Genomic DNA, 24,526 nt, shown 5'->3' on the forward strand with positions numbered 1-24,526 from the left:
TGCTAAGTCAATACACTGCAGAAACACCTTTTGCTGCAGTAACATGCTCTTTGTATTTGCAACTGGTCCTAAGTTTAAGGTCAGAGTCCCACTGCAGAATAAAACTGTTCCAATCTTTCTTCCAGTATTTTCCTTTCTTAGCATCATTTATCTTCCCAGCAGTCCTCATCACTGTGCAGCCACCACCATGCACTACAATGTGGATGTCAAAGTATCCATCTGAGCTGTGGATCTCTTGGCTGCTCCTCTGATTAATGCTCAGTGAGACGCTCAAAACTTTGAATATTGTTTTATAATCTTCCTTGTCCTGACCTTCTCCACAGCTTTCTTTCTGTCTGTTGTTGTTTTATGGTCTTTTTGTTTTTAACTAATGGTCTAAAATCTCAGAGCCTTCACAAAATGGTTGGGTTCATGCTAAAAAAAAAAGAACTACAGACAGGTGATTCATGAAAGCAGTTTCATTTAATGATCTCATTTAATGAAGCTGAATACAAATGTACATAATTAGTAAATGCACAATGTTTGCATGATGCAGCTTGTGCAAGTGTTTATTGCTTGCCTGTCTAACTCCGCTGTAATCGCCCAAGTGTACGACGGAGATTTAACACGCAGACCGGCGATGAACACGTTGTTCTTCCGTGAACTGCTCCAGTTCCGACACCAAGTTGTCCAAAGGTTTTATCCGCTTGTCCTTTTTGGCCTTCTGGAGTTTCAGAGATCTGACCTCCTCGACCAAGTCCTGCTGGGATCCGACAGCAGAAATTTATTCTGACAGGAAGTCCAGTAATTTTTCAATGTCATCCAAATCCTGCCTGGCTCGAGTCTTTTTTGGTCCCATCCTGAGCGCTTTTCATTCCCGATCATGTGACCAGAACGTCCGGTCCGTTTGGGTAGGTGTGAATGCTAAGCTCATTCTGGTCCACCTTCAAACCGTGTTGACGTGAACTCTGGTTCTGTTCCAATGAATATGTGAACTTTTAATTTTTAGAGTCATTATAGAATTGAGGTTTGACATAGGAATTAAAAAAAAATAAAATATGCTTTATTACTCCCAGAGTGAAATAAAATGTAATTAAATGCACCGAACATACAATAATGATTCAACAGAATGTATGTGGCTCTTACTGGCAAACAGGTTTCATTTGGTGATGATGCCAAACAGAAAAAAAGGTTTAACTTTGTTTCATCTTAAATAGTAAAAATAAACCATCGAATAAAACTGGCACTGCGCACATATTCAAGTACAAAACCAGAATGATTCTCTTTACTCTTCACTTAAGTAGAAGGCCGAGTCAAAACTTCGTCAGGTTCCTTCTTTGACTTCTTGTTGCATTTTGGTTTCTGAGCTTTTGTCCTCTTCAGCTGATGCTCTTCAATCCGCTGCTGCTTTTTCTGCAGATACACTGACACGTTGTCAAAGCTCACTTTATACAGGTGCTCAAAGTGGTTTGTGACACTTGTGAAATCTGTCATGAAAAATAGAGCAGGCGTCGGTGAAATGCAATTTTACAGGATAAACTAAACCCCAGGGTCACTGCAGCTATTTCCACAAAACGACTTGAAAAGTCTGATTATGATTCATGCAAGCTTGGCTTTTTGAGTTGTTTTTCAAAACCTGCTCCTCAAGGCAACCTGCACTGCATATTTTATGTATTTTCCTGCTTCAGAACACATAATTTCAATAATGGCTGATTAATGAGCTTTTGCTGAGCTGCAATCACCTGAAACAGGTGTGTTAGAGCAGGGAAACATTGAGGCAGTGAGCCTTAAGGACCAGGCTTTGCAAACAAACTAGAGCTGCTTCTCCAGTAGCAAGTGGCTCTCTAGCCAGTTAATGTGCAGTAATGAGCTTTTCCATGATTCCTCACTGTTGTTGTGGGACGTGAGCAATGGAGAACCTCCAGGTTCTGATGGACTCAAATAAACCCAGATATTTGTAGAAATTAAACATAATGATAAAGACTGCTGATTATTTTTGCTATACACATAAATATAATCACATTCTGGCACTTCTTTTTTTTTTTTTTTAAATGTGCAACCTTTTAGATGTAGGTAATGCAGTAAAAAGATGTTAACAAACATCCACACCTGAACTTTGTTTCTTTTAATCAGAAGGAAAAATAAAATTCACATCTCAAGCTAATATTATTTAGTTCAGGTGTTTCACACCGTCTCCACCAAACTGCAGCTCTGACAGAACAAAAACTATGTTTTGACTCTCACACACAAAATACTAAAATTGCACATATACAGTAATAAAATATCACACACATACGCACAAAGCATACAGATATACTATTCTGAATGATAGGTCAAAAATTGCATGTGTGTGTGACATTTTAATAGTACATTTGTGCAATTTCAATATTTTGTTAAAATATGACAAAGTGAGTCTTTAGTAGTGTGTGAGAGACAAAACATAGTTTTTGTCCTAATCGAAGTTGTAAAATCAGACACCAGGTTTGACCCCAGGTCTGCCTGGCCCTGCAGTGCAAAAAGGGCTTTTGTTTTACTTCCCCAAACAAGAACTTATTGGAATCAAAACTGTCCACTTCAACACCAAACAAACTATTCTCTTGTCTTAGCAAAGGCAAATGACAAAACCATCTGTGCTGATCTCTACAACATCCTTGGTTTATAGCAATCCACAATTTCACACATACAGAGCTATGACCAGAACCAGACAGCCAGAATCACTAAAAGCAGATTTGACAGACTCTGTATGTTTAACATTTGTTTCCTCTTCTTACCTCACTTTGTTTCATGACATCTAGACTTAAGGACAGTGGACTTACTGTCAGTTGTGCTCCACTGCGTTCTGAGGATCTCGGTTACTCTTCTGAGGTCGTCGTTCTCAGTGTCGCACTAGAAGAAGAACACATTTGTAAGCTGCCTGTTTTAATTACCAACATTTATATTTTTCTAAACAGGTGAAATGGAAAATCATTTTTTTAGCTTAGTTAAATTCAGAGGTATACACACAGAACACTAACTGTACTCAGGGGTGGAAATTAGCACCCGCCACTGGCCACATGCAGGTAAAAGCATGAAGTGGTGAGTAAACTGGAGCAATTTGAACGGAAAAAACAAAACTGCATTCAATTTGAACAGGCATAGTATTAATTTAGTCAAAGTGGCCCAAAAAGAAGAATAATGAAAGTGGTAACACCCAGAGCTAGCAAAATCTGGATCAACTGTTGTTTTCAAATAGTATGAGCCTTTTACTCAGTGGAGTCAAGAAAAATGACTGACCAGCACCGCTATCAGTCACTCAAGTTTAAATGCACGGATTTCAACTTGCCTTTTTTTCTTTCAAAAAGAAAATGAATCAAACAGCACTCAAGGTAAAGCATCAAGTCATACCTTTCCCAACGATGCAACAACTCTGACTGGACAAAACAAGAAATAAATACCAATCCGCTGACTGGTTTATAACCTCACTCCATAATTTACTGCTATTATATCAATAAAATAAAAGCAAATAATCAGAAGAACAGATGTTAAAAATAAAAATATTAATTTGTATCTAGATGTGTGTAGGACAGAGTCCAACCATACCTCCCAGGAGTTTTTTCTGAATGTGTGGATTTGGAGCGGGACGTCGCTGGAGTCCAGCAGCACCCAAAGCCGTCCTTTCGTGTCAAAGCCTACGTCCATGGGACGGTGGAGAAAGTGGAGTTTACTGTGAAACCTCAGCTTCTCGTCACTGGTTCGCTCCAAGGTGAACATGTAAACGTTCATCAGCCTGAGAACACGTACAAAAAGTCAAAAGCATAAAAGACTCTTACTAATTGGGCAAAATGTGCTTTTGCAAGAAACACTACGTGGCCTAAACTCTGTCATTGGTCTCTGCAAACATGTTCTAAACAAACTGATTGAAGCTGCAGGTCAGCCCTGAGGCTTCTGCTTTGAAAGCCCTGTCCACTTTCATACAACCCCAACCACAGGATTACAAGCTTTAAATTTCCACCAGTGGGTTGAATAAAAGGATGCAAGCAGCGTCCAGACCACAGTCCTAACGGTGCTAGAGGAACAGTGTGGTAGGGGTCCTTAGCTTGTCTCCCTGGTGGGACACTTTATGCAACATACAGAACTTCTCGTCTGTATCCTGGGAATTGGCTTTGTGCTGATAAAATAAACTTTTTCAGCTTCTGGTGTACAAGATTGTGAAGGAATGTAGAGTTCACACAACGTAACAAAAATAATGTCATTTTGGGCACAACTGAACAGTGACAAATATGGAAACGGTAAATTTTGAATTCAGCTGGTTTACAGCGTAAATCTGAGCTCGTTAATTTACCAGGCCTTGTTTTGCTATTCGCACACTTTTAACTCTAACTGTAAATCTACAAGGAAACAGAAGTTTCCATTTTGGACACAGCATTATCAGCTGCAAACTGAATTTACATTCAACATGCGACAGTTCTTTATGAGAAGAAAGAGGGGCAGGGCATAAGAAGAAAGGCATGTTGAACCTCACTTTGGAGATTATTACATTCGCCATAAAAATATGGTTGAAAATAAAGTACAGCAGAACCGCTTTACGTTTCTCATAAGGTGCCTTTATGAACTTTTAGTGTTTGTAGATCATGATTAGAATTCATAGCACTAAGTAATTATTTGTGAAATGTATTCCAGCATAATATGGTGGATTGGACAGGCTAGTCCATCCTAAGCTTATGTGTGCACCACTGGGCCCTGCACAAGACCTGCCCGGCACGACTGCAGCGTGGCCGAGTAGGAAATGACAGAGACAGACAGCATTCAGACATGTTAACGGTTAGGTTAAGTGTAAGGGTCAGCCTGAGGAAATGAATTAAATACGAGTCAAAGTCAAAGCAAAGTCCCTGTGAAGACAGAAAGACACACTCTGCACTCACCCGTCACACAACACGGCGACATCACGGCCGCCTGGGGAGCTGCAGATACGAAACACGGCTGCGTTCTGGAAAGGAAAGGCAGATTTAGAGATTTAACTGATATCATACCGACAGGGAAATATTTCATTAAAAGCAGATATTTCTGAAACTTTAAAAGGGCAATGCATGCATGCTGTTATTTATTTGTCATTTTATGGCCACTCTTTTATGGTCATTTTATGGCTACGCAAAACAATAATGACATTAATATCAATAGAAATTAAAGCTGCAAGCAGCGTTGGGGCCGTCGCAGCTCAGCGCCGGCTATGCTTAGTGGACGTGGTTTTAGCATTACATCACGTAGAAGGAACAGCAGGATGAGGGACCCAACGATCTTCAGGACTCACTCATTCTTTTTTCTCTCTCTATATGTTACACGCAGACTCGTTGCCATAGCAACTGGCAATGCCACTTTAAACACATTGCCTCCACATAGAGCAGACCATTCGGTTTGTTACAGTTTCATGTTTTTAGGCTTGATGTGTATTTTAGCTGCAGTAGATTAGCCACTGCTGCTGTTATTAGCCAAGCTAATACAGCGGTGGCTGATTCGCTAATTTAAACACCTGCTTCACTGAGATGACCTGTCAGTGTGTGTGTGAGTCGCCTTTTTTATTTTTAAGCTGAACCAAAACACACCTCATTCCACACATATCTGTGTGTCAAGTTTGTCAAAATCAAGTAAGCTACTGACTCACTCCCTGTCACTCCCTATTTTTTTTTTTTTCTTAATTAAAACTTTTTTCTGACTTTATCATCTAGTCATAGTTTAGACAATTCATGTCTAGCAGGGAAATTGTGTGGGTGACATCATGCTGCAAGGGGTCTATAGTTTAAAATAACTGTATATCACAATATATATCGTGTATCATGATATATCAAAAATATATCGATATGAGCCCTAGTTAAAAGTAGAATTTAATGTGAAAGACCAAACCAAAGTGGTACAACAATTATGAAGCAGAAAGAAAATTATATATGATTAAAAAAATGTTTTACAAACAAACTAGAGGACAGAAAGCAGAGATTTAAAATAGACAATTACTGAACTATTATTTAGCAAATAAAAATTAAACTATACTTTGTATCTTAAAAATATTAAGTTATAATCTATTGTATTTGCTTAAACTATTTAATGAGCAAAAGTTTGTTTTTTTTTCTTTTGCAGACAACATTTGATCTTCTTACATTTCCTTTGGCAGCATCAGAGCACAGATCGTCTTCAAGCTGCCCGAGGTCCCAGCTTTGCAGTTTGCGACCAGATTCAAACTCCCACAGCTTCACTGTCCCATCCTGACAAACATAAGATTTGACAGGCTCATTATTACAGCTCTTTATGATAAAATCAGCATTAAATCCATGGTCTCCGGTTTTTACACATTTAAAAAAATACAAATCAAACTATCCAAAACAAGTGGCGGATGCATTTTACACCCCAAAGGTTTATAACTCCTACAACTCTCATTTGAAAGTGCATGTCTATGAAACCAAATCTAGTATAGAGTGTTGCAAACAAGAGATTACCTAAACAAAGGGAAACACACACGCATGCATACCCCTGATCCGGACAGCAGCCAGTGCGGATGACTTGTTGGGATCTCTAGCGTACTGACAAACCTGATAGAAAGAACGGTACAACTTTATCAATCAATCAATCAATCAATCAATCAATCACTTTATTTTGGTAAATTGTCCACATTAAACACCGGAAAGAACAAAAAAACAACAATAAAGAAACCCATAATTTACCAAAAATGGAACAGGCTGAAGCCAAGTTTTTTCTTGCCTATTTTATACCCAACAACCTACCAAGGTATCTCCACAATGCGTATATAAATCTACATAACAGTGTAAGATGTTATCATTTCAGAGCTCTTTTAAAGCTCACTAAGAAAGGACATAACATAAATCATCCTTCAATTCATTCCACAGTTTCACACCAATAACTGAAACACATCTAGACTTTATCTGGCTCGTCTCTTTTACACATTCAGATATAAACAAACCTCGCAAATTATATTTATTCTCTCTCAATTTAAATAATTTCTGAATACCAGAAGGAAGACCTTTTCTCAGTGCTTTATACATTATTTCCAGTATTTTTATATAAACAATTTCTTTAAATTTTAATGCTTTACTTTGAATGAAGAGTTTATGAGTTGATTCACGGGGTCTCACCTTATTAATAAGCCTTATAGCTTTTGTTTTACTTGCATTTCCCCAGATTTCTGAACAATAAGACAAATAAGGCATAACTAAAGAGAAGTATAATATGCAAGCCTTTAACATTTACTGCGTTGTTTTATTAACGCAGCACTTCTACACACCACCAAAGAGCAAACATGTCAAATTTAATCTGATTTACAGAGTTAAGTCTGCCTGAGTTCATTCACTGCAGCATGGAAGGAAATAGAGGAACGACGATAAAAGAATCCCAGTAACAGCCCAGCTTAGTGATTATAAGTTACAGGAAGAACAGCAGAAGACTCCAGAGCTGGTAGCTTCCTCAAGTCCTGGCAGGAATTGGTTAATATTTGCAGAATCGGAGATGCATCTAAAATTATGAGGTGGTGTGGCTATGATTCGGATTTTGCACCAAATAGAATTGATAACAGATTCAAGTTATGGATCTCAAAAGGATTAACCACCTATTATTCATTCGCTCACAAAGGGATATTTTAGAGTTTTGAAACCTTACAGAAGGATCATGGACTGGATAAAGATGATTTCTTTCTAGGTACCTGCAGGTGAGACATTATTTTAATAGAAATGTTAAAGAGGTGCTGAGAAAAAGTGAATCAAGTTTTCTATCACTATTTAAGCCCAGATCAGACAGCAGAATTATCTCTAAACTACATAATGCCATACAGCAATATAAACATGAGAATACAGATACGTAAAGAGGAAATGGGAAAAGGAAATGAAGGTAAGAATCTCACAAGAAGGCTGGGAGGAAATATGTCAGCTGCAGTGGATCAAACTGGATCAAACACATGATGGGAGTTTTGCTGGAAAAACATCGGATGGTTTGTTGTTGGACCCATTCAGAGACGATATCAAAGCAACGGGGACTGGAGACTCTGTGGGTCCAAGGGAGCCAACCACCGCCATGTTTTATTGGGAATGCCAGGTAATAAGACCACAGAGCTCCACAAACATACTGAAAATATATTCAATGTAAACATCCCATTCAAACGCGAAACGCTGGGCAGCCTACAGCTGGACACATGGACCAATAAAGACCAAGTAGAAAAAGGAACATTTTATAAGACCTGGACCAAATGGACTGAGTGTGTAAAACCAGTTAGATCCGCCTTCATTTGACTGTGAATTATGGGTCCTGCCTTTTTATGCTCTTTTGGTTTTCATTGCTCAAAGTGGTGCAATCCTCATTTTTGTTCAATTTTGTCATCATTCACAACTGAAATTAGTAACAATCTGTAAAAGAAAATGCCAGAAAGGCAGCATGGATAAAATCATTGGACTCTCTGCTTCTGTCCTCGAGTACGACCTCAAATGGGTAAAGCTGCAATTAATGAATGTGATGGAAATCTGTCTAAATAAAAAAAGTAATAATAACAATAAAACACATAAATCTTATATGAAATTACAGTCAAATAGATTCGTTAGTTATCGTAGTAAGTACAGCTGCTTGTGTTTAATGTAGGTGTACTCACTGGTGATGCCCTAAGCAGTAAGACTGGATGCTGTACGGGGACCTGCGACGGCTCACTCTGATCTTCTCGTCTCGGTCGGCTGTAATGATGTACTGGTCGTCTGCAGATATGGTCTGAAAGACGGAGAGTGGAGCAGTTAGTCCATGTTCAACCCATCCAAACTTATCTATTAAAAATAAAATCTGTTTAAAGGCAATGTTTATGAAACTCCACTCATAACTCTGATCTATTTATAATATTCATACAAATAATAAAGAGAGAACCAAGTTTTGTTACTTTGTTTCACAGCATTGGTTCTGTAATACCTAGCTCTAGGTACATCAAAAATTAATCTGTGCTTTGTTAAAAAAAATTAAATGAAACAAAAAATATAAACTATACTGCTCTATCAATCTGTAATTGCATGATTCCATACTAATTTATACAGTTTCTGGTAACACTTCATTTGAAGGGGGTGAATAAGACTGTCCTGACACTGTCATAAACATGTCATAACACCTGTCATGAACATGAATAAGCCTTCATGAATATTTATGACTGTTGTCATAAAGCGTCATTCGGTAAATTATGACACTTTAATACAAAGTTGACATTATTCAAAATGTCTTTGTTATGACAACTTGACATTAACCAAGAAATCATTACTGATATAAATTTGTTTATTACTGATTGCACTTTAAAAATGAGGTAACTTTATGTTATTAAAGGTAAAGTTTAAACAGTAATGATTTCCTGGTTAATGTCAAGTTGTCATAGACATTTTGAATAATGTGAACTTTGTATTAAAAGTGTCATAATTTACCGAATGACGCTTTATGACAACAGTCATAAATATTCATGAAGGCTTATTCATGTTCATGACAGGTGTTATGACATGTTTATGACAGTGTCATGACAGTCTTATTCACCCCCTTCAAATGAAGTGTTACCCAGTTTCTTCTAAAGTAGCCGTGGTTCAAAAACAAATAATCCCATATTGTACAATTATTGTAGAAGTAGAAACAAGTCAGCATTAAAAATTTGTCATGATAAGCTTCCTAATTTCTTTTTGTCACCACCAAAAAACAAGCTAATTAAACACAACAAGATGAGAGACAGGTGGACATATTTAGAGGCTGGTTGAAAGTTAAACACTTATTATCTTAATCCCTCGTCATCCATAATACTTGATCCTTACCACAGCAAGTAACATTGAAAGGTGCCCCATCTTCAGCTCGCCGTCCTTCTCTGGCTCAACCACAGAAAAGGAGTAAACGTCTCCAGACTTGTCAGCCACCAGCAGCTCATCTTCAGCCTGGCTGAATGCTAGTGATGTGCACCTCCTAACCACCCACCTGCGGGCGATTCGAACACATTCACATTTAAAAAATACTTGATTGATCAAAAGGGAACTTGAATCTTGTAGCATATTCATTCTAGATCTCCTGTGAAATGGCTGGAGGACAGCTGGACAGAGGAGTCAAATGAGCAGTGAAAGCTGCTTAGAGAGGAGAAGATCCCGGCTGTCCACAGACCCAACCAACACAGAAACACCTGAAGTTTACCTGATGCTAATGCAGCGCCATGAAGGCTCACACTGAAACAGGATCAGTCGCTTGGTGTCATCAGTGATTGCCACCAATTTGCCAGATGAAGACACTGCAAAAGCAAGGACCGTGTCACTTCCGGTCTCCTCTGACGCATCACTAAAGACAGAAAAGACGAGGCTGTAAAATCAGCCGGTGATATTAGGACGAATGGTTATCCAGTGCGCCGTCTTTACCTGCCATTTACATCCTTTGCCGTTTTTATCCTCTTTTCAGCACGGCTGCAGTCAAACACAAACGGCTCTCTACAACACAGAAACGTTAATGCATCACATGTGAATTATTGCTGTCATGGTGACACATGAAATGATGGTCACTTAAAAGAACCGGCAGCAGAAAACAGTGCAGTTCAGTGCCAACGCCATGACTTCTTCTATCCACATTGGAAAACTTCAGGTAGAAATAAATAAATATTTTGGACTTAGATTGTTGGTGTGATAAATTAAATCAAACCTCCTTGTCAACCAGCTAGTCAACTCTGGGAACTGTTAAGAGTTTGAGGTGACCCATTTCATTCACTGCCCTTTGATTCTGATGCCAGTTCCCATATGCCAGTTGGTTTATGTGAGAAAATATTGTAACATTTAAGGAATTTATTTTCACAATTTAGCATAGGAAGAGTGCATAAAACAAAATTTTGAGGGAAAATAATAGATGGTAAAATTAGCTGAATACGTTACATTAATTATGTCTGTAATAAAGTATCAAGACGTATTTCAAAATCGGCCAAAGCAAAATATTATCTGAATAGTAGTCTGGCAGTGGTAGTCTTGCATTGTTCAATGATCCAGACATATCTGCATTTTTGTGCAGAAGTGAAGGGCAAAACTTATAAATCAACATTACAACTACTAACAGTATTTTAAAAAAGAGACATTAGAGTTAATATACGATACTGGTTTTCTTACAACACTTAGCAAATTACTGTCCTGTTTATCTTCTTACACAATTTTCCAAAATCCTAGAAAAGATATTCAACAGCACTAGACTATTTTATTGAAAAATAAAACAAAATAAAAATCAACTACTTGTAAATAGTCAATATGGCTTCCGAAGAAAACAATCAGTGTCACATGCACTAATTGAACTTATTGAGGATATTACTAACTTTATTATGAAAAGAGATCTAAAAAAAAGCATTCAATACTATAAATCATGACATTTTAATCAGTAAATTAGAACAGTTTGGGATCAAATGAACTTCACTAAATTGAGTGAAATGTTACTCAAAAAACAGGAAACAATTTGTGAAGATGGGAGAATGTCAGTCTGAATGTTTGGACATTGTGTGTGGCGTTCCTCAAGAATCGGAACCAGAATTATACATTAATGGCATCATCAGTTCTAAGATTTATTTTATTTGTTGATGATACAAATATTTTAGCTTCTGGAGAGACTCTACAATAACTTTAGGATAATATTACCTCAGAATTCATTAAAATTAAAAGCTGGGTTGATATGAATATGAGGAATATTAAATTTGACCAAGACAAAATCCATGACATTCTCTAACAATTAGGATTGTGGCTATTGATGTGACTTCAACATTAAAAACTGCTTTCCTTCTTTCACCAGCATGTGTTATTATGCTGGAGGTCAATATGGAAACATAACTACAGCCCACACATTTAGTGAGGGTGATATTGAGTCCACTTCTATGAATGTGTGTATTATAAAGCTTTGTGCATGATGAACGATGCTTTCACCTAAAATACCAAACCTACTTGAATTTTCTAAGAATCCTTGGGCTGCCCAACAAAAACAACTGGGAGACAGAAAAAGCTAACAGAACCAAAAGTCAAAAATAATTAAATCAGTTCCAACCTGGGCTCTTTGGTATGGACCGCTATGAGTTTGCTGCTGCAGGTCGACAGAAACCACTCCCCACAGAAACCCAAACAAGCCATGGCTCCCGGTACCGCACCGAACGCGCTTAGTTCTTGTTTTCCACGTGGAGAATGCGGAGATGAACTCCACAGGAAGTAGGTCACGGTCGCTTGCGATGTCACGTCCGCTTTGGGCCTGTCAAAAACACACAATCCCCGCCCCTTCACTCACAAAGCGCCCTCTTGTGGCTGCATAGTGAAGCAGGGAGGAGTGGCCTGCAGGGGGCGCAGTCTGCAGCGTTTTCTGTGGACAGTTTTCTGCTTGGCTGCGGATGCTCGCGTCTCTTCTGCAGCAGCGTGAGGGCTTTAGGGGGCGTGGCACGTTTTATTACATAAAGGAGCGCCGACCAAGCGCGTTGATTAGTGGAACAAACTGTTCGCATTCCTCGCTTTTCTCCTGAAGGTAAAGATAAAAACACTGCATTTTACCTCTACCGTCGTGGAAGCACTGTGGTATTCCTCTTCTAACCAGTTTAATTGTAGATAAAGTGCAGGTTTGATAATGGCATGAAGATTAATTTGTTATCGTGTCACTATTTATTTATTTTTTTAAACAGATGTTGATGTTTGTTTTTTTTAGTGCAGGTTGTTAAAACATGTCGGCCTCCCTGTTAAGGATCGGACACCTCCGATGTGTCAATAAGGTAATTCTTCCTGCTGACTTTTAAAATTTCACGCTGCAGCCTCTGTGGCTGCTGAGAAAACAGGACTTTTACATAACACTCGGGATTTACAAGTTGCTGATGTGGCTACATTCCAAAACTACAAACCGATGTCTGTCTTTCTGTGTGCCTGTGCATGTCAATCAAGTGTGCTTTGCTTCGAAAACACATACTCCGATCATTTCAGAAAATAATGTAGTTTGTTTATGGTTACATGAATTCAGAGACCAATTGAAATGTCTTTCTTTTTGTCAACACTGTTTTGCACAAAAAAATGTTACATTTCCATCCAGAGGTGGAAATTAAAAATGTGGAAATGTTCAACATATGATTACAAGAATGTTAGGGTTGTGTAGTTAAAGTTTGCTGAACTTGTCGCACTACAACCCTGTTAAGGTACCCATGCTTTATGTTAAATTACTACATATGTGTATGGTAAACGTATTATCAGTAAATCAGTTTTTATAGAGTTAAGAATAAATCATATAGTTTATATAACTTGCTTGTACTGGTGAGGTTTGTAAAATGTTTGGTGGAGAACATTTTTAATTTCCACCCCTGGTTTAAAAGACGACTATTCTTGCAGCTAAGTTTAATTGAACTGTACAAAATAGAGGTGTAATTTCAGAATTACTTTGTTTTAAATATATTTTTCAAATCCAATTCCTACATCACAAAATTTGAGACAAATGCAGATTTAAAAAGAATACATTATGCATTTACATTTGACATATTATTGTAATATTGTTGAAAAAACTGAAGGACTTCAAATTTCAAGTGTCAGACTTGGGACTTGATTCTGGACTTGAGGATAAAGACTTGAAACTTAGCTGTGACTTGCAAAACAACGATTTGGTCTGTTCATATTTTTCTAAGAACAAGCTATTTAATTCCTAACACAGTTTGTATGAGTGTAATTTCAAAGAAATATTGTCATCTGTATTAATATTTGTTTAAACATTGCAAAATACAACCCCGGTTTGTTCTGTGGTAAACATAACTGAAAAAAATGGTTGCATATTTTCATGAAATACAACACTGTATAAAATCAGCATGAAATGCCTTCCACCACAAGAGCTGTGTCCATTAATATTTCAAAGCTATTGGTAATTTAGACGCATAACAAAAGAAAAACAGACTTGAGTTGCTTTGGTAGAAACAAAAATCATTTTCTCCTTCATTAAATCAATTTTCTGCCCATTTCTATTAATTGTATTTATCATGTTTGTTAACATGATACATTTTTATTAATGTTTTTTATTTAAATAAAAACAACAGCAGAGCATCATAAGCAGCATAAAAAACGCATCTCTAACTGAGCTGTCCTAAAACAAAACTAATGTTGCTTTGATTTAAACGAGTGGAAGTGTGTATGAAAGCATTCCTGTAGTGTTGTGACCATTCCTCTTGTTTTCGTGTTGTGCTGCCAGTGCTTGCAGACTGAGGGGTGGAAGATGCTGAGCAGAGCACCAACAGCTTTGCCTTTCAGCACAAAATCATCAGGATCCAAAAATTCATCAAAAAAGACCAGCAAAGGTAAGTTTCAGAAAACAGGTTGGGTTATGTTTTACTTTTCTAATCTTGTAAATGAAATTTGAACTGTGGCACAAAAATCATTGATCTAATCATTTTTCATTGAATGGTACAGAAATCCTACAATTGGGGCAGATAAAAATACATAATAAAGAGGGTGAACTGAAACCCAAGGTCTTTGCAGTTTGATCAGGTTAAAGGTTATTTTGGAAACCTTGAACCTGGTGACCCCACAGAAAATGGGGTTACACAGCTCAGGGAGTTTCTGGGCAACCCTTCAGAGTTTAACAATCATAGTTGGTGCTGTTTACCAAATGACTGCATACTTTTGTTATCCTGGTAGATGCAAATAACTTTTCACCTTCTGTTGTCTTTATCTCCATGTTTATTGAAGGTTACCAGGTCATTGCAAGCCCTGAAACAACCTGTGTTTAAACTGTTTCTCATACAAGATGAGGATTATTAAAGTAATTGGCTCTGATGGGTTATTTCTGACCTGTTCTGGGTATTTCTGGAGATGGCACTAGGACGTGGCACAGGAGCTTTATTTGTTTTGTTTTTTTCTTTACAGATAATGTCTCATATTGTACTGTCAGGAAATGACGACAGTTTTAAATGCGTAAATACAGATGAATAAAAATTACCCACTGCAACTTTAAAGGCAATATTTTATGCATAGTTCTATTGTCAGTATTATAAATGGCACTTTAATTTCCATTTACTGCAAATGTAAAGACAACCCTTGTTTTTAATTTATTTCATTTTTTACAAATTCAGTGGAAGAAATGGTGCTAAATTTACCGTTTTGGGTACTGTTTGCATTTCTAAAGATGTTTTTTCCCCAAATAACCTACATGAGTTCTCAGGAGTTTCTGAAACAGTTGACATGACGCCACCCGTCAATCAATCCAATCCAGTGGGTTTGTCGGGAAGCGATCAATCAACATCCTCATTTTCTGGATACTAAATACTTCAGTCAATCAGCTTTTGACAGGCATGTAAATGGTAGCGAGCCTCAGAAAGTCGTTCAAGCAGCTGATGATGAAAACGGGACCAGAGACCCAGTCCATCCGACTAATGGAAAGACAAACTCGGAGAAGAACAGCTTCAAGCGCTGAGTGATGTTTTCCTTTGTTTCATGCATTCAAACGAGGAGGATGCTGTACTTCTGGAGGCTTGGAGTTAACGTTGGGTGTCGTCGTTGAGAAGGGGGAAGCTGTATCATCCAGTGCATTGTCCAGACAATAACTTTTGAAAGAAAACTGCAAGTTGAATGATGGTAAAAAAATAAATAAAGTAAACTTGCAAACGACATTCACCCAATCATAACAACCTCCTCAGCATATCAATGTTTTGAATGTACTGTAATAAAAGAATAAGCAAAGTCGTATACAAACCAAATCAATTTAAAACAAAACAAAACAAAAGAACGGTAGTAAAGTATATTTACACATTCAAAGGAATGGGTATAAGTACAAACTTATTTTTACACTCACCCCTCTTACTCTTAACTTGATATTAATAGTTTTTCTTATCATTTTCTATATCCATATCTATAACTAGGACAGTGCATTCATAACTGCATGCAAATATAAGCACGTTAACACGTTAAAAAAATATTTCTAAATAAATATACTATAATACAGTAATATTTGACAACATCAGGGGTGAAAGTAAGGGCGTACGGTATTTTTTGTCATAGTACCCCCAAGAATTTAAAACTACTTTCACCTCTGGACAACATTAAATAGTAACGACAGAAGTTATTTCTCATATTGATGACCATTTTCTTAAATGATGTCTTTAAACTGTTTGATGTTTGGACATTGCTTGATTTCCATGCTTATCTCAGTCCACAGCTTCACCCCACGCACTGAAACACAAACGTCATCATTTCAGCTCCGTTTACTCTCCGTCCTTCTAATTCCTCATTATGTGCTGCTCCCTGTTTAAACAGCTGCTCATCACCTACTCAGGGCGAGATAGCCTGATGCCTCTGTCAGCTGTCAAGCCCCGTTTCATGTTCAAGGAGTTTCTGGTTTTTGATCCTGTCTGTCGAGCTTCTCTGGTGATATGTACATTTCTTTTTGTCAAATGTTCATTCAAGTACACGTCTCTACCTTTCAACTTTTGACCTCTTTTCAACAGTTCAAGCTTGTGTTTTCCACTCACAAATCGGATTATTATGGCTGGTTTGTCCATCTTGTCTCTTTGTGGCAGCGGTTGGCAGGCTTCAGTTTGGTGTCAATCCAGTGTAATTCCTTTTGAGTTAAGGAAAGCTGTTGTTGCTCAACAGATTCAGCATCTTGCTTATTTGGTTCCTCTTTATCCGTTATTGTCACAGCCAGTGCATAAGAATGTGGTCTGATTTTTAATCCGGTTATTCTGATGTCATTCAGTCTGATATATTGCTCCAGCTAAGCAACACGGTTTTCCAGTGACACAATCTTTTTCTGTGTTCTGTAACCTCAATATTTTAACCTCTTCCGCCAAGTTCAGTATTGTCTTTTGTCAATATGTCAAGAGATTTTTTTAAAAATGTCATCTACCTCTTTTGTAGCTAGGTTCAACTTGTTTTGGTGGCATTGTTGTACTCATTCAATAGCCAATTTGCCTCAGAGAGTCTGGCACATGAAATGATGGTCCTGGGTCAGGTATTAGCCTGGTGCTACAGCCTCTAGAGGTGTATATAGAAATAAAATATATTTCTTGTGTGCAGAGCCAGAAGGCTGGGACAGAACTGCCTCTACTCCAGTGACTGATGCATCCACCTCCCCAACAAATTGTTTGCAGGGATCTGGCTGAATGAGGACTGGTGGGGAAGAAAACAGTTGTTTAAGTTCTTTGAAGGCCACTGCTGGCTCCGGTTGGCCATGTGAAGGGCTTCTTGGTTGAAGCGAGTCGAGGTAGTGGCTGGACAACAACGCTGTAGCTCTTAATAAACTTACGATCAAAGTTAGCAAAACCCAGAAAATGCTGGGCCATTCCACCACTGCTTTGGTCTTGTCAGGATGGGCTCTGATCTGTCCATCCTCATCGACAAACCCCAGGAAGTTGACTGAGGAGAGAGGGAAGCTGCATTTCTCAGCCTTAACAGCTGTTCTCCAGCAGCCTCTGGAGAACATGACTGACATGCTCCTCCTTGGTCTGTGAGAAGATGAGTGTGTCATCAAGAACTCAAAATGATTCAGGAAATTCCTCAGCAGGGGCATTAGTTGGGATGAAAGGCATCACGAAGTACTCAAAATGGTTTATAAGTGTCTTAAAGGTCGTCATCCATTCATCTCCCTCACGTATCCTGACTAGATGATAGGGATTTTGTAAATCCAACTTGGAGAAGATGGTTTCCCCGTGCAGAAGTTCAAATGCCATGGACATTAGTGGTAGCAGGTATTTATTCCTTATAGGGATCTTGTTTAACCCCCTATAGTCAACGCATGGGCGTAATGTGCCTTCTTTCTTTCCAACACAAGAAACTGGCATCTAGTGGGGATGACGAGCAGCGGATAAAATCAGCTGCCACAGAGTCATTAATGTAGGTCTCCATGGCCTCATGTTCCTGCTTACACAGGCTGAACAATCGGTTCTTGCTGAAAACGTCGGCCAAGTTGTGGTATTCAGGGGGAACCAATGACAGATCAGGAGGATCAGGACTCTCTCAAACATTCCCACAATTGGACTGGGCAGCATGAAGGCAGTTACTTGAACAGGACAGACTCTAGCTAACTATCCTTCCTGTGACCCAGTCAGTCTGGGGATTATGAAGACTCAGCCTGGGATGTCCTAACACCATGGAGAAACTGGAGGAAGGAATGACTTTAAAGCGGAGAGGCGTTCCCCACATGATCCGGGTGATCGAACACCATTTTTAATTCTGAAGAGAACTGACTAAAGGTAAGGGAAGTTAAAGGTGTAGCAGAATCAAACGCTAGCGCCCAGGCTAAAGCCTGATCCCTCAGCAGTTCCTTGACATAATACATCTTAGATAAATCGGAAGCAAAAGCCATAGGTAGCTTGCTCAACACCATCCTCCATTGTAACAGAAAACCCCGGCATTTTGACAGCTCACCCAAGAATGGAGGGGGATCTGGGACAGCAGGAGGTTCAGCCGGTGAGGAGGCGGATGGTGAAGCAGCCGAAGATTTTGACGACCCTGGAATGGAGGTAAGCATTGAGGTTAGTTTAGCTACCTGTGAGGACAACTGCGCAATTTCCATATGGAGGGCTTTGCTGGCTGTTTCCAGTCCAGTGAGTCTACAGGTTCATTTTGACCTAGCAGAACTTCTTGGCGGGCTTTGATGTCTCTCAGGGATGCAGCTGTCTGATTTCAGTCTGATTCCTGTCCAGTCGGGTCTGTGTTGTTTGGTCAGATGGTTCTGACGTGGTTCAGGCACTGATGGACGCAGGAACTGAGCAGTAAATTCAGAACTGGTGTTTACTGAGGGATCGGCTGTTTGTGATGCCTGCAACTCAGCAGGTTGTGGTACCAGCTTGAAGAAATGTCTTAATCCTGGTAAAGACTTTGAAAGTTTTCTCCAGACATGATGATAAGTGTTTTAATATAATAATAATTCTTATTATAATAATTATGTGTTATTAGTAGTAGTATTATGTCAGTGATCATTGTGCCACAGTTCATCTTATTTGCTTTTCCTTGATCTGTCTGTGTGGTTTCCGCTAAACATTTTTCTTTTTGTCTTCAAAATTGTTTACCATGTTGACCAGTGCACAGATTCATTCATACATCCTGAAAGACTGAGGGCTATGTTTTCTTTTAACCTTTCTCTTTCCCGTATGCTAGTATAACATTTTTAACAATCCATACTTGTTTTAGACGTTTTGATGACCAATCAATTTCTGATTGAACATAAAAATAATGCGTTTTGTTTGCTCAACGTCCCTCATTCTAGACAAAAGCAAGCCTAAAACGTACTTCGACATAGAAAAACTTGTTCAACACAAGCCATGCAACTTCCCTAAGAAAGAAGTTTCTCCAGCTGCCTCTGCAGTAACTGAAGCTGCACTGGAAGCCATCGCTTCTGCAGCAACAAAGCACACGCCCCCTGTTGCTTCAGCTGGAACTATTGCATCCACTTATGACGGAACGATTCAAGCGGTGACAGCATCCTTTGTTAAAGAAGTACCCTCCAACATAGCAACTGATGAATCTACTGTTGACGTTGTTCCTGAAGCCTTTCCAGGAGAAGATGCTCTAATGTTAGAGGCCTCCAAAGTGGCTGCTGAGCCTGCAGTTGATGTGCCACAAGTCCCTATGCATCCTGCCTCTGTAGAATCGACTCCTGGTCCACTTGTGGATGTTGCACTGGTAGATGGGGCCCTGAACCTAGTTCATGAAGCTGGGCCAAATAAGGCAGAAACGTCTCCTGCAGAGGGGTCACTAAAGTCTGTGGTGGAAGCGGCCCCTGAGGAGGTGTCACTGGAGCCTGTAGTGGAAGCGGCCCCTGTAGTGGAAGTGGCCCCCGAGGAGGTGTCTCTGGAGCCTCTGGTTGAAGCGGCCCCTGTAGTGGAAGCGGCCCCCGAGGAGGCATCTCTGGAGCCTGTAGTGGAAGCGGCCCCTGGGGAGGCGTCTCTGGAGCCTGTAGTGGAAGTGGCCCCTGGGGAGGTGTCTCTGGAGCCTGTAGTGGAAGCGGCCCCTGAGGAGGCGTCTCTGGAGCCTGTAGTGGAAGCGGCCCCTGAGGAGGCGTCTCTGGAGCCTGCAGTGGAAGCGGCCCCCGAGGAGGCGTCTCTGGAGCCTGCAATGGAAGCGGCCCCTGAGGAGGCGTCTCTGGAGCCTGCAGTGGAAGCAGCTCCCCCAGAGCCATCTCCTAAACTTGCAACGGAAGCGTCAGATGGGGTCCCTGAAACTCTAACTGTAGACCTTCAAGCACCCCTGGAACCCGTGGCAGAAGCAACTCCTTCAGAACCCGACCCTGCAGAGTCCATGCCAGAGCCTGAAGCAGAGGCGGTGCTGGAGCCTGTGGCAAAAATTACTGATGCTACAGATGTAGCTCCTGGCTCTGAGGACCTTGTGGACCCGGCCCGGGTCCTTTCCAAGGCTGCTGAAGAAGAGCTGCAGATGGATTCCCCTGCTGAAGCAGTTGGACCATCACAGGGTACACACTACAACTTCCCCCTCCCCTACAATCCTTCTGTTTTCCTCTGTGGAACCTGTATTTCTACAGAAAGCTTCTACGTGGCCAGGCACTTCTTTCTTCTTAGCCTCTCGGAGAATGTGTCCTTATGGTCTTTCTAAGTGTTACTTGGTGAATTCCTGCAACAAGTAACTATCGCTTTTAGAAGCTGTCTGCTCCTCCTCGTATCTTACCCTGTTGTCTGCCCTATTTTAGTCAAATCTTCTGTGCTGCTTTTCATTTATCTTCACTGGGGAATGATGTCACTCCCAACATGTTGCATGTTGGGAGGAGAAAAAGAAAATGTAATTGCTGTTACCCAGATTAACATCTCCATTAACATGCAGTCTTGCATGCTAATGTACTGACATGCTTATTCCATTCGGACGTTTAGCCAAGTGATTCTTATACAGTCTATGAAAGCGATTTAATGAGATGACTGACAGAAGTGCAAATAGATGGTTTATTGCTGGAACTATCATATTTTATGTGTGAGGCAGTCATGATGGATTAAGGTGAGGGTTTAAGTGAAACTTTAGTCGAGTCAAATCCCAAATTTAGATACTCTGGAAATTGATTTAATGAGTCAGAAGTCGGACCCATCTGAGTTCAAATGAAATGCAGCATTAATTCACTCTGTTGTCACATGTTTCACACAGTGGGCGTCTCTTGTGATGCATGGGTTTGCACTAATGAAAAGTGTCAACTTTATGTTACTAATTTCCACACCCTTAGAAAATGTATTACTTTGGTTTGTGTTTCAAAATGTATATTCTTCCTTTAGAAATTTATTAATATGTTTTTATATTCCTAAAAGATTTGCAAGTATTTATATTTATATAAAAACTTTGATGTAAAGATTCATAGTCTCACCCCCAGTCAAAAACATCACTAATTTTACTTTTTAAACTAACAATGGAGAATATGAAAGTCATTGTTTCCAGCCGTTTACACCTATCAGTACTTCAGACTTTACTAAATATACTCACCTGTTGCTTTTTTTTTTCTTTTTTGGAAATTGCATGGAAATATGATATAATAGCCCTGACATGTCTGACTTGTGCACGTTATTTACATGTAAAAGGCAACTGTGATTTTCTCTTCGACTCCTTTCACATAAAAGTCACATTATGAGACTCAATCTAGATAGCTGTGGAAACATTTAAATTAACTGTTTTGCTTTTTTTTTTTAATCAAATTTTCTTTCAAGCGTAAATGTTCCTACTTTTAAACCAGACTGTTGATAACAGATGGGTGACAAATGAAAATTGAAACCAGTATTAAGACTGGGACAGGTTAGCATTTTGCTTCAAACGCTGGACTTTTTTTTTTTTTTATGTGATATATATATACAAGTATCTCAGCCCTCAGATTTCTTGGAGGGTTTTCTTTTGTTTGTTTCTGTTACACACAAATATTTAAAATTGTCACACATTTGAATTAAAAAATGCACTTGCCCTTGATCTATTGTTTTGTAACCCTTGTCAGTAATGATTTGTAATGGCTGGCAGTATTTATTTGGCCTACCCTTCATTGCAGAATTGTTTTAGTTCAGCCACAAAGACGAGTTTAAACACATGAGCCTCCTAAATGATGATTTTAAGCCATTCATGCAGAGGATCACTTGGTGGTGCCTCGTTCTTTTGCTGCCTGGCTGAAATGTGTGTGACCTTGTGATATTTCTATGATTTTCTAAATCTGTTATGGTACAGAACAGAACTTATGGTTCAATCAATTATAACTTGATGTCTGAGTTATAATGCAACCCCAGATCATGTAAGTTACATCATATTTGAACAGTATATTCTTTTTATTAAAATATGTTCATTTTATACCGCATCCACACAAAAAATCCTCTTTTGTCTCAGTGGACCACAGATAATTGGTCTACCATCTAATCTTCAAATAAGCTGTTATTGTGCATAATGGATTCAGTAAATTATCAAGTATTGGATAAAAGTCTACAAAACTTTTATTGTTTTTGCTCTACCTAAAATCTTCTGTGGGTAATAATATCTAATTTGTTGTCTTTTTGTGACTCTCAGCTCATATGGACCCAGTGCAGAGGCTATTCTTGGACTCTATACGAGAATATTCAGCAAATTCCCAGTAAGCATCAACACTTCGTTCCGTGTTATGATGATACTCTTTTGTGCAAAAGATCTGAAGAGGTGCCGACTGATTGGTTTCTCACCTGTTCCAAAACAGGGCAGCTGGTGGTCTGGTTGACGCTGACCCACAGTATCAAAAGGCTTTGGAAGAGGAGACGGCGAAGCTACAGAGACTGTATGGTGGTGGAGACCTAACCAGTTTTCCTAATTTCAAATTTACAGGTGAGTTAACAGTTGGGTGTTTCGTATTTAGTTTTAGACAATCCCAGTGAAGATATGTGAAAATCCTTTAAATGGATTTCTCATTTATTGCAGCAGTATGATCTCACACTAAAAGCTCATTTTGAAAAACACAATATATTATCAGGCACATTAGTGCAGTGGAGAAAGAAGTCCCAAACAGTTGTAGGGATTCGAACCTACAAACCTACAACTTCCACCATATGTGGGTCGTGCTTTGCCCCATCCCACCACAGATTTCTGAAATTATTTCTTAACATGGGACTTTTTTTTGCCTTCACATATTTCTGGTTAAATTTTCAGATTTTACTACTGTAACTAGATGGCTGTAGTTTAAAGATTTTGAAATTTATATTTCTGCATCTATTGTTGAAGATAAGTTGATTTAAAAATAACAAGATGTTTGCGTTAAATAATTTCAGTGACAGAGCTGTTTGTTTGTTTGTTTGTTTGTTTGTTTGTTTGTTTTAGAACCCCAGTGGGATGAAGGTTCCCAGAAGTGAACCATCAGAACTTCTACTTGACTTTTACAACTTTGTGCAGAGGAACATGAATTTGTATGATTGTCAAGCAAATGAACCTCGACCTGGTGCTTATATGTGAAAATAAAGCATTGGATTTGTAGAAACTGTAGATTTCGTGCCTGTAGAAGATAAGGTTTTACATTACCGCCATCAGGTTTGATGGCGTGATCTTAGAGGTGCAAGTTAGGTTGTCTGAATCTAAATCGATAAATAATGTGACTTCTGTTGTCTAATCTTTTCATTCCTCAATCATTTTTCAGTTGCATATATCAAGAGGTGTTCAAAAAAGAAAAAAATAACATGGAACTCAAATAAGTTGTCAGATTTTTTTTTCAGTTTTTTTATTGGTTCAGTGTAATATTCTCATTTTAAGTGTCATGTTTTCATTAGCTGTAAGTGGGAAATAAAGACTTTTAAACATCTGTTGTCAATTAAGCCATGTAATATAATCCAGATGTTTCACTTGGTGATAAAGTTCCTAATATAAATGGGCTTTGCAATAATAATAATAATAATCCCACAGAGCGACAATAGGATTTTAGTGTTAATGTTAATGTCCATCTATAGGCGTGTCTATTGGACAATAATTAAAAATACAGAACACATCGCGTCCCGTATCACTTCAATATGGGACGCCATTTAACAGCCAAAGAAAGGACTATTCCGTATTTTACGTGATGGGTGGCAACCCTAAGTTGGAGCAGAGACCCTGATTATTTGCCTCCACTGACATCCCAGGTGTATTTGCATATGGTCTGTGGTGTCGGTGCTTACAAGTCATTGGAGGAAAAGTTTTTTGATGCACAGTTTTGTTTTTGGTGGTTGGCATAAACTGGAGTGTGATTGGATTGGGATGACAACAAAGGTAGATGGTGGTGGTGGTGGTGATGACGATGATATGGATTTTGACGATGGACTATGGTAGGTAGGTAGAGGTTAGCATAAAACTTTGGAAGATGACAGACATTGGTGGCCAAAACAGCAAGAGAAGTTTAGAAGAGTGTAGTTCAGATGGAGAAAACAGTGGTTAGGAGGAAAGTAATAAATGAGGAATTTAAAGTAATATTCATGAAGACAGGAATAAACACGGGTAAAGACTTGGTGGTAAATGAATTTGTTCCCATGTTATGGAGAACAAATTATTTCAGGCAGCTGAAATGTTTGGTTCCCAACTTTGGCAAATATTCAGCTCAATTAGCTGAAAACACTGACTATATTTTTAAGAAATGCTCATAGAAACTCTACCTTTTACGAAAA

General features: G+C 38.9%; 2 protein-coding genes across 2 annotated transcripts; one reads left to right on the forward strand and one right to left on the reverse strand.

Annotated features, from left to right (window-relative positions):
- Positions 1 to 443: 443 nt before the first annotated feature.
- On the reverse strand, positions 444 to 12,185 carry wdr4 (WD repeat domain 4). Its single transcript, XM_014968389.2, has 11 exons — positions 12,007 to 12,185; positions 10,359 to 10,427; positions 10,141 to 10,281; positions 9,774 to 9,930; positions 8,597 to 8,709; positions 6,476 to 6,536; positions 6,108 to 6,212; positions 4,881 to 4,945; positions 3,559 to 3,745; positions 2,796 to 2,865; positions 444 to 1,466 (listed from the first exon to the last, which is right to left on the reverse strand). Exons 1-11 carry the CDS (start codon positions 12,087 to 12,089, stop codon positions 1,276 to 1,278), a joined length of 1,242 nt encoding a protein of 413 aa, XP_014823875.2. The 5' UTR covers positions 12,090 to 12,185; the 3' UTR covers positions 444 to 1,275.
- A 170-nt stretch (positions 12,186 to 12,355) lies between these two features.
- On the forward strand, positions 12,356 to 23,691 carry LOC106904182 (uncharacterized). The gene is made up of 7 exons (XM_014968371.2): positions 12,356 to 12,471; positions 12,654 to 12,712; positions 14,161 to 14,266; positions 19,174 to 20,376; positions 22,440 to 22,503; positions 22,603 to 22,727; positions 23,217 to 23,691. The coding sequence occupies exons 2-7, from the start codon at positions 12,665 to 12,667 to the stop codon at positions 23,246 to 23,248; spliced, it is 1,578 nt and encodes a 525-aa protein (XP_014823857.2). The 5' UTR covers positions 12,356 to 12,471; positions 12,654 to 12,664; the 3' UTR covers positions 23,249 to 23,691.
- Positions 23,692 to 24,526: the final 835 nt, after the last annotated feature.

The sequence above is a fragment of the Poecilia mexicana genome, unplaced genomic scaffold (genome assembly GCF_051168715.1).
Source record: "Poecilia mexicana isolate PSO_F unplaced genomic scaffold, ASM5116871v1 scaffold_2, whole genome shotgun sequence".
Classification (NCBI taxonomy): Eukaryota; Metazoa; Chordata; class Actinopteri; order Cyprinodontiformes; family Poeciliidae; genus Poecilia; species Poecilia mexicana.

Coding starts and splice junctions, on each gene's coding strand:
- LOC106904182 (XM_014968371.2), top strand. CDS start 12,665: ATGTCGGCCTCCCTGTTAAGGATCGGACACCTCCGATGTGTCAATAAG. Junction 20,377..22,439: donor AGCAGTTGGACCATCACAGG/GTACACACTACA, acceptor TGTGACTCTCAG/CTCATATGGACCCAGTGCAG. Junction 22,728..23,216: donor TCCTAATTTCAAATTTACAG/GTGAGTTAACAG, acceptor TGTTTGTTTTAG/AACCCCAGTGGGATGAAGGT.
- wdr4 (XM_014968389.2), bottom strand. CDS start 12,089: ATGGCTTGTTTGGGTTTCTGTGGGGAGTGGTTTCTGTCGACCTGCAGC. Junction 10,282..10,358: donor GCAAAGGATGTAAATGGCAG/GTAAAGACGGCG, acceptor TTCTGTCTTTAG/TGATGCGTCAGAGGAGACCG. Junction 3,746..4,880: donor GTCGCCGTGTTGTGTGACGG/GTGAGTGCAGAG, acceptor ACGTGTTCTCAG/GCTGATGAACGTTTACATGT.